At 40.3% G+C, this 13,962-nt stretch overlaps 1 protein-coding gene across 4 annotated transcripts in view; it reads left to right on the top strand.

The window, feature by feature from the left end:
• The first annotated feature begins 7,080 nt into the window (after positions 1-7,080).
• The window catches only part of PRKX (protein kinase cAMP-dependent X-linked catalytic subunit), a 59,275-nt gene continuing 52,393 nt past the window's right edge, over positions 7,081-13,962 (top strand). For 3 of the 4 annotated variants that reach the window (XM_064646542.1, XM_064646541.1, XM_064646543.1), the window contains exon 1: positions 7,081-7,269. In XM_064646542.1, the coding sequence (XP_064502612.1) occupies positions 7,086-7,269 (184 nt within the window). In that variant the 5' untranslated portion in view covers positions 7,081-7,085. Of the gene's footprint in view, positions 7,270-7,578; positions 7,903-13,962 lie in introns of those variants that run through there. The other variant, XM_064646544.1, reaches the window with a different exon arrangement.

Raw genomic sequence — 13,962 nt, 5'->3', positions numbered from 1 at the left:
GTACTGAACAGTTCATGAACTGAACTGTAAACAGAACAATGAATCACTTTATATTTGTTCAGGAAAATACATATTTGTTTAGCAGAAAAAGACTTTGAATATCATACATAAATATCATTTCATATGTAAAAGTACAAAAATTCTAAGAAATTTAAAATCTATTTCTTCACCTTCAGTAGTAATCAGATTGTAAGAGTATCAGTAGAAGTATTTTGAAGACTTTTCTATCTGCTTTAGCTCATGTTTCTATAAGAATTTTATTTTATAATATGAGATAAAAGTATAAATTAGGCCAGCTTGAAGTGTTAAAGTTGTAATTGTGACATTGCAGAATTAATTTAAAGAATTTATAATATTTTAATTACACTAAGAGAAGATTAAGAATATATTACTTCACAGTAGAAGATATCAGTTATGGGTAATAAAGGCATAATTAATGTTGCTGGATTCAACTGATAATGTCCTTTCTTTTCACAGTTCCATCCCAATTTTAAAGATGTAGCTATCATGCATGCAAGCATTTTGCTTTCAATAAAAAAAAAAAAACCTACAAGATTTGCTTACATTTAGCCATGCATATAAATATTTATAAAACATCTTTACTATCTGTAAAACTTTAGGGGATGTGATGTCATCTTTGTTTTAGAGATAAACTGCAAAGATTTGTAGAGATTTGCTTAAACTTGGAGTAAAAAAGGGTCGGATTTTGCTTAGCTGATTTTAAGTGCTTCAGAGGTAAGAAAGAGTGCCAGCCTCTTGCCTGGAGCCAACCTGAGTTAAATTTAACTGCATATTTTCTGATAGAGCTAGGGAAAGAAAGGAATCCAGAATACTACAAATCCTTACAATCTAAACAAGGTGCCCACCTCATTCCTCTGGTTTTATGGCCAGCCTCAAGGCCACTGTGAAGCGATTTATTCATCCAGAACATAGAATCATTTCGGCTGGAAAAGACTTCTGAATGAAGGTCTCATTAAAAACCGTTAATGGGAAACACCAACCTCGGCTGCAACCATGTACATCCATGAAGTATTCAAAGTGCTGATTTTTTATTTTCAAGAGACAATGGGATAGACACCAAAGGCATAAGCAAAAGCAAGTGGTGGATGAAGCTGAACCAGCTTGATGGAAATGCAGTCTGGCTCAGAATTCCTCACGGCTAAGTGATTAGGGCATTAAATGCCCTAAAACCTTGTACATGGTAAGGGTTTGGGGAAGTGATTTGGCTAGAAACTCTAGTAACTTTATCTAATAAATAAATCCCTGATCTAATTCCTGAACTGGCTCACCAGGAAGCTACCTGAATGTCAAATGCAAAAGCAAGGGCGTGGGTGGGACTGCTGATGGGAGAGAGGGAGGAGGACAACAGAACTGTAGCAGCCTGAATTTGGATCAGGTTAAAATGAACCACACCTTTCTAAGATTGAAGCCCACATAAACTAGGACATGTGGAAAACTTGACACTAAATCAATGAAGTTACAATGGACTCTTAAGCCTGGTATCATTCTCACTGATGCCTTTGACTAAAGGAAGATTTTAGCTGTTTCTTTTTTCTTGGCAAATCCTTAGTCTTGAACATGAAGACATCAACATGAAACCAAATAGAATTTAAAAATCTTGAATTAACAGATTTATTTTGTTAATGCATTGGATGAGTGTGTCTTAAAGGAGACATAGACAATTTCACTTTAAAAGTCTTAAATATTCTAAATACAGGGGGAGAAATTTTGTCACAGAAATTTTACATTTTTCTGACTGAGAACTCCTTGTTGAGATAGCTTAGTTCTATAAGTTGGTACCAACAGATGGGGTTTATTATTCTGTTTGACTACACTGAATTGTATAAATTTCAAATAAGGTGTGTCTTGCTACCAAAAATATTGATAAAACTCAAATTAATTTAATAATTTGTGGAATTCATTATTTTACACTACTCTTTGCAGAAGCATGGTAAAATTTGTAAAAGTTGTAAAAACACACTATAGTTGCACACCATAAATTTTATGTAGTATGACTCATACTATTATTTAATTTATACAACTTTTGCAGCATTCTAGAGAGCAATGTAGCAAACACTTCATTTTCTGGGCACAGTAAAAATGGAGCATTTGTGAAGTAAGAATGCACAGCATGGGAGAATATGTCCTGCAACTGCCTTCAGTAATTTAAAGAAGGGAGGCTAGAATGAGAATTCCTTCCATACAATCAAGATCAAAAATTCTGGATATCCCATTAGCTGGGTGACTGCTCTAACCTGCATGCTATCTTGATATTCAAAATGAGATGTGTTGGTGTCAATATACATAACTAGTAGTTTGGAGAAAAGAATGAACAAAAATATGTCCTAGTGCATTGCCACTTTATTCTATCTTTGAACTGAAGAAAATATCACTATCTGTCTTCAAAAAGCTTATCCAGCACAGTGTTGTTTCAGGGTCTCCTATTGGATAACACAGCATTCCTCTAACATATTTGTTTCTGAAAAGTTGTCCATGACTTACTTTTGTGAGGGGAGAAGTTTTGCATATATGTGAGATATACTTTCAGAATGCTTAACAGAACAAGTTCCTCAGCAAAAGTAGGCAAAGTAACATCTTATTTCCAGATCACAATCTAGTTTTGGCAGAAGCTAGACACAAACTTGCTCAGACTGAGCAGAAGTCTAGACACCCTAGTAACAGCATTTCAATGTTTGAACTGGCTACGTCGATGCATTTCCGAAGCGAGGCGTCAACTCAGTAAGACTCAACAGAATCACAGTTTTGGATGTAGGCAACTACGTTATACTCTTGGTGTTTAAATTCTTATTTGGATTCAGCCACTATACTCATCAAAATTTAAATGCTTTTAAAAGAAATGTTAAACATACTCATATTCAAATAAAAGTGTGATAGTTGCTATATAAATGTGTAGATATATTCACATGATGTGTGATTGTTCATTAAACAAATGGTTTTATTTCCATAATATGAAGGAACTGCTTCAGATGGGTGGAACAATTTCCCCCTTCCTTTGTCACAGGCCAGGATTTCTTGCACGAAAGGGTGCTGGTTTACTTCATAGGGCTTGCCTGATCATGAGCTTCTTTAGCAAAACAAAACAGAAGATGAAAAACATATACCAGTACTAATTATCTGTACTAGTTATTCTTCCTTCTCAGTGCAGTCCCACGTTTTTAGGCACTGTAAGTAATGTGACTAAAGGAGACGATACAGACCTATTCATTAGTAACAACCACCATTGAAGGACTTCTCCATTTCCTCCCTACAGGTCTTAACAGGTTCTGTAGCAAACTTGTTGCAGTAGTTTTACTATTACAGTGATGGTAAAGATAGGTTTTAACAAGATTTGTAAGGAAAATCATATATTTGCAGGGCAGAAAGAAGTAGGCTTTCAGGTAGACAAACGCAAACCTGCTCAGACCACAGGAAAGACTCTTTTGTCTGCAGTCATGGAGACATTTAAATGACTGATTCCTTTCCCAGAGAGTTGGGTGCTTTAATCACATTCCATTTGCACGGTATGTGTACCACAGTGTCCCCTCAAAATTACAGAGAAATGATCTGTTATACCAATTCATTGAAAGGTAAAATGTTGGTAATCCTTTCCATTAGTTTACTAAAGGTTTCTTGAGAGGAAATAAAAAAACAACAAACAAACAAAAAGGAAGGAATGGGAGGAAGGCTAGCAATTTAGGACCCAAATAATCATTGAACTATTGGTGTGGCTACACATGCTGAAGTTTGGCAAACCTACATACATAAAAGGCAGCAGGAAGTAACCAAATTGACACCTGGGACCCTTTTGGATCCTCAAAATTCTGAGCTTATAAAGGAATATAAGTACACTGAATATTTTTTGCAGATGAAATGGAAGAATAAACCCTCATCTAAAGTCCTGACTACTGAGAAAACGATTTAAACTACTGTTCTCTGGATTTTTGTTTTTTATTTAGAAAGGCATTTACTGTCTTTGGAAAGGATCATCTGTAACATCTGATACTTTTGAGGGAAAATGAAAATAGAGCCAACCTTTGGTGTAAGCACCTGTAAGGGAAAGGAATGGAAACATAAGGCAGTAACCTCTAAGATACAGGAACCTAGCTGTAGGTACCTAATGCATGTGCGGAAAAAGTGAAAAAATTGAGAACTATGAATTATCAAGAGCAAGGGAAAGGCTAAGATTATTCAAAAAGTACCTGTGACCAAAAGTTCACATTTTAAGTTAGAATAGTGGAAAAATGGAAAGAAAAAAGGAGCACAGGGCTGCAGACTTGCTTATGAATTATGTCCAAATTGGGCAAGAAACTATGTTTCATATCCACTATTGCAACCCAGTGGTCATCTCTACTTGCAATTTCTGAAGTTAGGAGTTTTGATTCTCAATCTTGCTGTATGTAGAAAGAATGGTATTTTCTTTCCCTGAAGTACTGTGAATTATAATCAGTATCTGCAAGATAAATTCTAAGTAGGTTAGACAGAGGTGGCAAAGCACACTAATAGTATGTTGACATTCTAAATATAAACATTGCAATTATATTGCTACAACTACAACTAGCGAATGCTTTGGATGCCAAGGAAGTAAGCTAATTTTAATCTTAAAACACTGCATCAAATGGAACTAATCCTGTGCTTAGCAACCTTGCTGAATCATAGTATTTTTGAATATGTGGTGTTGTACAGGCCACCAACTGTTGAAGCATGGCAGTAGGAGGCTCTTCAGAAGAAAGTTTTAAGTTCCTGAATGGAAGTAATTTAATCATCAAGTAAAGTTTGTAGCATAAATGGAAATATCAGTTAAAAGAAATTTACCTTCTGTAAAGTACTTTATGTCCTTTTTAACATCTGAGCAGTGAATGATTTCTTAGTTTTTAATTAAAAAAAAATTTTCAGGAAGATCAAATATCAATTTTCTTGGATAGACCGAAGTTAAGGTACTTTCTCTTGGAAATAATGATCGCAATCAGCTTATACCTTTTTTCTCAATTTGCAACTATTTGGCTAAAAAAACCAAAGTTACATTTTTATATACAGTGAGATTTCTTCAATGTATAAATGTTTATTTTTCAAATTGTTATCTTAAACAAATTTTCTGTTATCGTTAAGAGAGCTTTGTTGGCTTGCTCATCTTTTGACCAAACAGGAATTAAATTTATAGCTTAACAGAACATTTACAGTTTCCATTTAAGGAATCTTTAAAATACTCCATTCAAGGCCTGAATCATGGTAGTTCTCGCATACAATGTACAAAACACAGTCACAGAATGGAATCACAGGTTGGAAAGGACCACAGTAGGTCATCCGGTCCAGCCTCCTTGCTTTAGCAGGGTCATCCTAATGCACATCGCACAGAATTGCATTCAGGTGGTTCTTGAATATCTCCAGTGAGGGAGGCTCCACAACCTCCCTGAGTAATCTGTTCCAGTGCTTAGTCACCCTCACAGCACAGAAAGAAGCACAAAAAGAAATTAAGTGAAGTAGTAAAGCAAAATAAAAGTGCAAAACTTGCATTCCAGAGAGTTCATAAATGAAACTTGAAATTCTGTAGCAAAAGTGATGTCATCCTCCTTGACTGGTGACTCTTCACAGGCTGACAGGAAACAGAGATGACCTAACGTTTTTCCAAATTACTCATAACCCTTCGTGTAAACAAGCTAAAAGATAAAAATGCATGTTATATACTCTAAGTATCATGACTACAAATGACACTGTAAGAATGTCTTAAAATTCAAGATAGATATATATAAATTTGTAATTCTTAAAAATAACATATATTTGTATTCATTTTTTGCATACACACAATTATTTCCCCATATTATTGAACCTACTCCACATAGAAACTAATAGGCCTTATATTCCCATGTTGTCACATTTAATAAAAAGGAGATGCCAAAAGCCAGCTGTGTGACTTGATTTACACATCAGCTATGCAGATATCCTGCTTACTGGAGCATAGGGTGGGAGTTGTGAACGGGGTAAAACTGAGCCAGAATAAGGCGTGGAAAAAATTAGGATTTCCTTCCCAATTTTGACACCTACGCTTCGCAGTGACTTGGCTCACACACCAATTTTCCCTGTCTTCCAGCGTAATCGTCAACAGCTTCTTGGCCGCTGAGGAAGGAGCTACATTCGGTACTCGCTGCTGCTGCTACATGCGGTGGGCGCCTCCTCGGCTCAGCCGAGCAGCTCAGCACACCCGCCAGCCACCCCCAGCCACACAGACATCCCGCAGGATGGGGCAGGGAGCGGGTATGGGCTGCGCTCGGTGCAGTATCCACACCTGCGAGAAAACGGGGAGTTAAACAAGGCGTGAGAAGCCCTATTAGAAGACGTGCGGGTGAGGGACGCTCGCTGACGCCCGAACAGCCGCGTTACTCAGCTCCCACGCGTGGGGAACGACCGGCCCTTCCCAGAGGTGTTACTGTGCAGCCGGGTGGGCCCAGAGGCCGCTTCGTAGGGGCCCCATCGTTCATTTTTAACTTTCTGCGGGAAGCGGACGGGATCCTCCCCCTCGCCTGGGAGCAGTGAGGGAGCGCCGAGGCACGGTCCCCTCTACCCCCTTCCCTCGCAGCACTGCCGCGCCGCCCCTCGGGCGGGACGCAGGGGTGTGGAAGGACGAGCGGAGAGCACCGGCGCTGCCACCTATCCCCGGGCCGCGCCCGCGGCGAGGGGCGATCACCGCTCTCCCGCTGTGCGCCGTGGCCGCGCTTCGCCCCGGCCCCTCCCCGCTCCGCCAGCCCTCAGCGGGACGGAGCGGCAGCGGCAAACCCCGCCCCCCCGCCCCGCGTGTGGCGCGGCTCGGCTGGGCTCGGCTCGGCACAGCGCGGCGCGGCACAGCTGGGCGCACCCTCGCCATTGTCTGCGCGGCGGTCCCTGCTGCGGGCACCGGCGGGCGGCGCGGCGGCTGCGACCGCGATGCTGAAGGGCTCCGTGCCCCCTCAGAGGCGGCAGCGGGCTCCAGCCCCCGGGAGCAGCCACCCCTTCTGCTGAAGACAGAAACTTTGCGTGTCCGCCGCTCCCTCTCCTCCCCCTTCCTTTCGCCCTCCTCCATGCGCTGAGCGGCCGCAGGGCGCCCGCCCGGCCCCATGGACGCCTTCAGCGCCGCTAAGGCCAAAATGGGGGCGAAGAGCGGCGGCGAGGCGGCGGCGGCGGGGGTGGCCGCGCCTCCGCCCGCCGCGCCGGCCCCCAGCCCCGCCGGTCCCGGCTCGCCCGCCGCGCTGGAGCCCGCCGCTTACAAGCTGGAGGACCTGGAGACCCTGGCCACCGTGGGTGAGTAGGGGAAGGGGTGGAACAAAGGAGCTGCTGAGGTGCCTGCTTGCGGCCGTGCCCGGCGGGAGGAGGTGCCCCAGCAGCCGGCTGCCTCCTTTCCCAGCGCCTCTTTTTAGGCTTTTTTGTTTTTCCCCTGTGTGCCCCACTCCCCGGTCCGCGCCCTTCTCTGCCGCCCGCCCCCCGCCGGCCGGGGTCGGGCAGCTCGGGTGCTGCGGTGGCTGTGGGCGGCCGAGGGGGACGCGCCGCAGGCTCCGCGCAGATCGGGAGCCGCGCTGCGGGTCTGCGGGAGGCTCTTGGCATTGTCTGCTCCAGGTGCTGTGCCGGTACCATCCACTCCGGGATCGCGGCTTTGATCTGCAGCACAGCGAGCCTGTTGCCGGGTTTGGCCTGTCTAAGGCGGGGGCAGCCACTGCTGAAGCGGAAAGACCTTTTGGTGTAAAACCTGGTTTATCTGGTTTAACTTCATTTACCTGCATCATGATAAAAAATTCATCATTTAAATGTAGTTGTCGGGCCAGTGAAGAGATCAAACAGGTTAACTGAATAGGACTGAGTGTATGTCAAACACCCAACACGCTGTTGCCTGGAATATTGATGCAAAGATGCTTTGCGTGTGTAGAATTTTGGTAGAAGGTAAGGTCGCATCTGACATGTACCACACTTATTGAAAACTACATGTAGTCAGTGGCATTGTGGAGTAAATGCGTGTGTGTAATAAATTGGCATTTCAGACATCAGTGATGATGTTCATTGTGTTCAGATATCTGTGCATTGCATTTGAATGTACATTCGTGTAGTTACAGGCGTTTTTGCTTCTGGTTTGAAAGCTTGCATGCTCAACCACATGGAAGTTTTGTTCACTTTTTTCTTTATAGGACTGTGAAATTATTTTGGGTAGATTTATTTCAGTAAGTGCTGTAAAGCTGAACTTTCCGTAAGCTCTCTTTAGCCAAAAACGTGCGATATAAACCCTTTCTTAGTGAAGTTGATGGTTTTAATAGGTCTTGAATAATGGAGTTGGAAAGGCCCAAGAGCGTAGTTATCGATGAAGAACATGTTATTTTCTCTTCAAGTGTGTTGTTTTTTGATATATTTTTCCCCTTTGAAACATGGATGGGCATTTTCTTGAGAAGTTATTTGAGATTATTAAGAGACTTCTTGAAAGCTTTGTGATATGTGTTTTTCTCCAGAAGTGGTTGATCTCGTTCGTTGCATCATGACCAGTTGCTGTTGATACAACTGTCATCACAGATGATTAGGACTTCAAGTGAAACACGGATTGCAGAAAAATAGTAATTTTTAAAGAAAGCATAGTAGTCATGGAAATATTCCTGAGGCCAGTGAAGAAATGTGGAAACAGTGCACCTTTTTTAGAGTGTTCTTTAAGGTGTTTCTTCAAGGTTAAGGAAGGAAGCAGAAAGTTGTGATTCCACAAGGTATAAAGAGAAACTTTAAGTGAGACTGCTTGATATGAAGAAAGAGAGAAGAGAATAAAATGTGAAAGGAGCGATAGCTGCCTGTCAGGACACTGACAGAATACTCAGTCTCCCTTTTCTGTCTTCTCCAGCTTGATTGTTTTTTCTTTTCTTCTTTTCTCAAATAGCTCTGTCTGAGAAGATGACCATTCTTTGCATCTCTTTTGAACTGTGACATTGGTGGTTTTGCAGGGAGAAGGAAGACAAAATGCAAAACTGGAAGGGTGTAAAAATGTGCACAAATAAATACATAAGGCCTCACCTTGTCAAAGAAACTGATCTGTCTTACTGTAAGTTGGTTTAAAAATGAATTTATGACATGCCTGTGCATCTCAGTAGAAGGCTGTGACAGGGACAGGATCTCACTCCTGACCAGGAAGCAATATTGCAGCCTCAAAGTGATACTGAAACTGAACACATTTGTACTTGCCTCTGAGTGGCTGAGTTTATGAGATGCACTACAGAGACTAATGTCTCTGTAGTGCATCTGAGATCTGAGGTTGGGCTGCTCCGTGTGCACCTACTAACATGCTACATTGCATTCCTGAGTTAAATGGGCTGCAAGTTAAACCAGTGCAGAATAGTGCAGGGTAATATGTAGATGTGTAGTTTACCTTGAAAAACTCTTTTTTGCTTGGTTTATACCTTTTTGAATTTAGTTAAGTACACTGTAGGTTTATATCACAGGTACTGAAAGAGTATATCTACAATTCTTTTTAGCAGTAGTTTAAGTCAGTATTATCCTATCTTCCATTTTGATCTCCCTGCACAAATAGATGAGATTAATGTCATCAGTTTCACTAAAGCAATTTAGAGTTGTCTGCAGTTTGACTGCTCTGATAAGAAAAATCATTTTCTTTCTGCTGATGTTCTTGAAAGCTGTGTGCTCTGAGATATTTGTGGAGGGGAGGAGGAGTGCTCAGAAATTACATAACAGGAAGTTCTGATATCTTCTTTGCTAGAATCATTATTGCTTATAGATATACCCAAGCTTAGAAATAGTTAGGGCCTTGGAACAGTCAACTTCAGAAAGAGTCAAAATAGGGCAGTGAGCTCCATGCTCTTACAGCTGTTTATGAGTAGTATTTAAGGTAAAAAAATTATGTTGGTGTCTGTGAGATTATGATCATCCATGACTTTAGGGAACTTCTCTTGGAGGACAGAATAAAGGCCATGTAAAAAAAAAAGTTGAATGCAATATCTGCTTTGAATATAGTAACTACTGTTTTAAGTATCCTTCATAGTCTAAGAGGATTAAATTCTCTCTGTTAACCCGACCACCATAATGCAGGCTGAATTGCATGTGTTCTCTGTGATTTCTGCTGGGACACTCTGCCTGGTTTAGCAAAGAACTTTCTATGAAGGAAGGAAGAGCAAAAGGGAAGTACAGTTTAGCATAATGATTCAGAGGACATTTATCTCCCCCAGACATCCCAGAGCTCAACCTTTGGTTTGGTGTTTATGGGCCCTTTGTTAAAAGGCAGAGTCCAGAGTACAGGTATGCTTTTGGGGAAAGTGCCCTAATATTTAGTTGATAAAGGGAAGTTATGTGTTTGGGGAGGGTGTAGGACTGGGGTGGATAGTTGTTTCTGGCACTAGTGGAAGTTGCACAAGAAAAATATTTCTTTAAGGATATTATCTGAGGGGTTGAAGATGTGTTTTTGAACCTTTGAATTGTATGGAGTTTTTAACTAGTCTTATATGAAAGATGAACACTCCTGCTCTGGAGCTACTGAAGGTGCCTGGTTATGCCCATCTTGTTTTGAATTAATTTTCCTTTCAAAGGAGATTGAAATACAGATGTTTGCTCAGCACACGCAGAAACTGTTGCTCAGGCCAGACTGAAATACTGTATGCATCTTAGTGAATTTACATACTCAGCTGTGCCAAGATTGATTTAGTTCTGTGCTGCACAGAAACAAAAATTAATATACCATGACCACCATGTTCATTGAAATTTAACTGCTGAAAGTTTGTGGACCACTTCTGCTTATCTGAACTAATTTCAAACTTCTTGTAGGTCCGGTCAGTGGTAGAGGGAGACTGTGAACAGTAGTGGCATAATTTCTGAATCACGCTTGGTTTTAGTGAGCATTTAGCATGAGCAACCTTCCTATTCCAGTAGCCAGAACACCTGACACGTATCCTGAAATGGAGATATTAAATTTTTAATTATGCCACAATGAAAAAGTAATTCAGGTAAACTAGAATAAGTAGTACAGGAAAACCAGAAGGTACTTCTTCACTTTTGTGTAGGTGAAGTTGGCAGAGGGAATGTTATGTTCCCAATTGAAATGTATGGTAATAGGAAAGGGAGAAAGAAGAGAACACCAGGAGGAGAAAGATGACAAACTTATTCTTGCCCTCTGTTCTGTGAGATCTGTTTCTTGCCCATTTTTCAAAGTGCAGTGAATTCCATAGTAGTATTTATAAATGTAAATTTGGTTTTGTAAATCTACTCAATTGATTGAAATATTTTAATAACAGTACTTTCATGCAAAAAGATCCCTTTAAACTAGTGTTCCCATGACGTGCTTTACACTAAACAAATGCAGAATAAAAAGTTGGGCAAACCAGTATTTTCATTTCTATGAGCATGGGAAAATTTAAAAAAGTTCATGGGAAAGATGAGGTGCAGCGTATTTTCAAATACTTAATTTCTCTATGTTCACACACAAAAGTTGCTAGTCAAATAAATTTCAAATGACATTGTGTCAGCAGGACAGTAGGTACAGAACTGTAGTCTAATGCCATAGGAATTGACTCCTGTATAGGACACTGCAGTACTATTTTCCCAGTGTATTGTTTAGGTAAGAAATTCTGCTACAGAGTAGCCAGTTCTTTACACCAAAGAATGCTGGTGGCTTTTTCCCCACCCCCCTGGGGGTCGGGCCAGGGGAATTTTAGATGGCAGTTCTCATGTTACTCCAGTTTCTTACCAAGTGTTATTTTTTGTTTCACTATCGAGGTCTTCCCCTATTTTAAAATATTCTAAGGGATGTATGAGCATTTTTTTCCTCTTTTGTCACCTTTTCTTGATACTAAAATGATAAATAATAATCCATGATTTTACTTGGCAGTGTTTTTAAATACCACAAGTTTTGAAAGAAAACATGGCCTGAATGTTGTGACTGTAATGGTGACCTGAATTCACCATTACGTTTGTACATCTTTGAGGCTTTAGTCATAAAGCTAAATGACTTGGACTTTGTTTTCAGTCTCTATATTTCTTACTTCATTTTTCACTCCCACAAAATGATACTTGTCCCAAAATAAATCCTTATTATTGTTATAGCTGGTGTTCTAGAGAGAAAATGACCAGGTGTGACTCAGCTTTCTTCTCTTGCTTTTCCTGTTATCCACTGCTGAGGTGAATTTCAGTAGCATAATGTTTATTGTGGATTAAGCAGCAACAGGTTCTTTCCCATAAGGTTCTTTTTCTCACTAGGCTAGAAAAAATGGATTGAAACAAGTATTTTCTTTTATCTTTCAGAGAGGTCAGGAAAGTGAGAGTGTATTGAAGAAGTCTGAACACGTGAAAATTGAAAGTTCACATTTCTGCTTTTCTATCTTCAGTGTTTAAAATCAGTCTTGAGGTAAATGGTCAGTGTTTGCCTGTCACTTGTTTCTTTTGTCTGAGTCTAATTTAGATATTTAACTGATTGCAGACAGAAATTCATTATTCTTTGTCTGATGTCGTGAATTTAACACAGAATTATAGAGTTAGGTATTACAGATGTTATAGAGTAGGCTTTGACGCTCACATATACTTCTGGAGATAAGTAATTTGTTAAGTCCTATAAATAGCCCAGAGATGCCCAGAAGTGCCTTTTGCAATGCAAATAATCAAATAGGCTGGAACCCAACTAGTGCTTTCAGGAATAAGAATCGTGCAAAACTCTCCCACAAAATGAAAAGCAACTAACACCAGGCCTTTCTTTCCTCTGCCAAGTTTATGCTTAAATAAAAGTAATGTTCCAGGTGAAAATACTTTTGAGAAATTTCTCTGTCAAGTGTTGTGTGTCAGCCCAAACTGAAGAAGATATGAAACCTGAAGAGAAATACCAATTTGAACTAATTTTTTTTTCTTTCAAAGGGAAGAAGCAGGAACTTAAAGTACTGGTGGTTGAGAGCATGGAGGCTCTTAGGGCTTGACTCACCTTTTTCTGTATTTAAGTTCCTCAGTTTGCATGTCTGGACTGTTTGTAGTGGACAGGGAGAACAACCTTTTGGAGATGAATACCTTGATATTTTGGCTTTTATATCACGAAAACTTAAGGAGGCAAATTCCTACCTAAAGTGTGTTTAATCCTAGTTTGGTCCACTTTTAAGGATGATATGCAGTATAATTAGAAAAAAGACAAATGTGGTGGAATTTGTTATGAGCGGCAGAGATGTGTATACAGTGATGAAAAGTGAATTTTTGTGAAGTAAAAGATGGGAACTTGTGTTTACCTTTCAAGGTCTTGTCTGAGTATAAGCTGTTCTTAACCAAATTTAGGTTAAACAATATAATTCCCTTACTGTTGATACTTAGCAATGTAAAACATTTTCAACATTAGCTTGTACTACTCGAGTAGTTTAATATGTTATCTTTACTTGGGAAGGCACCCTTCCATCTCTGCAATGTTTTGGAGGGTTTTTTAGCAGCTTCAAAGAAGTTGGTCAGTAAAATTCTGGTGAGTACAGTGCGTTGGTGTGCACCTGGGAAATTCAGGTGTTAGGGAAGAGCAGTTCTCAAAGTTAGGCTATTTCTGTTTTCCCATAAGAAGATTATCTTTCAAATGAATGAACAAGTGTGTTTGTTTGGGTTTCTTTAAATGAAGAAGGGAGACATATAAGATACAACATTCTTTGTGAAGCTTGTTTACCTTGTTAGGTGCACAGTTTGAACTTCACATTAGAGCAGTGGTTCAGTTTTTTATATGAAATACATTTTTTTTTATCCTTGTTTTAAATACTGAAGATGGATCAGTGATGGTGATCTGTAGGATTTGGTGGTGCAAACTTTCCACTTGGCAGCCCTTTTTCTTCTGCCCACTTTGTTTGCTCCCATCCCAGTTTGGACCAGTTGCTAGCTGGTCTGTTAATTGGTTTGCAGTAACTTTTTGTAAATGTGTTGTCATTTTTCTCCAGGGAATCAATTGGTCTGCTTCGATACATTTCATATCAGACAAATAGCTAGTGTGTGTGTGTTTGTGTGTGTTATTTATTTATG

Source organism: Pseudopipra pipra, chromosome 2 (genome assembly GCF_036250125.1).
Source record: "Pseudopipra pipra isolate bDixPip1 chromosome 2, bDixPip1.hap1, whole genome shotgun sequence".
Classification (NCBI taxonomy): Eukaryota; Metazoa; Chordata; class Aves; order Passeriformes; family Pipridae; genus Pseudopipra; species Pseudopipra pipra.
This window is presented reverse-complemented; position numbering and strand designations above follow the sequence as displayed.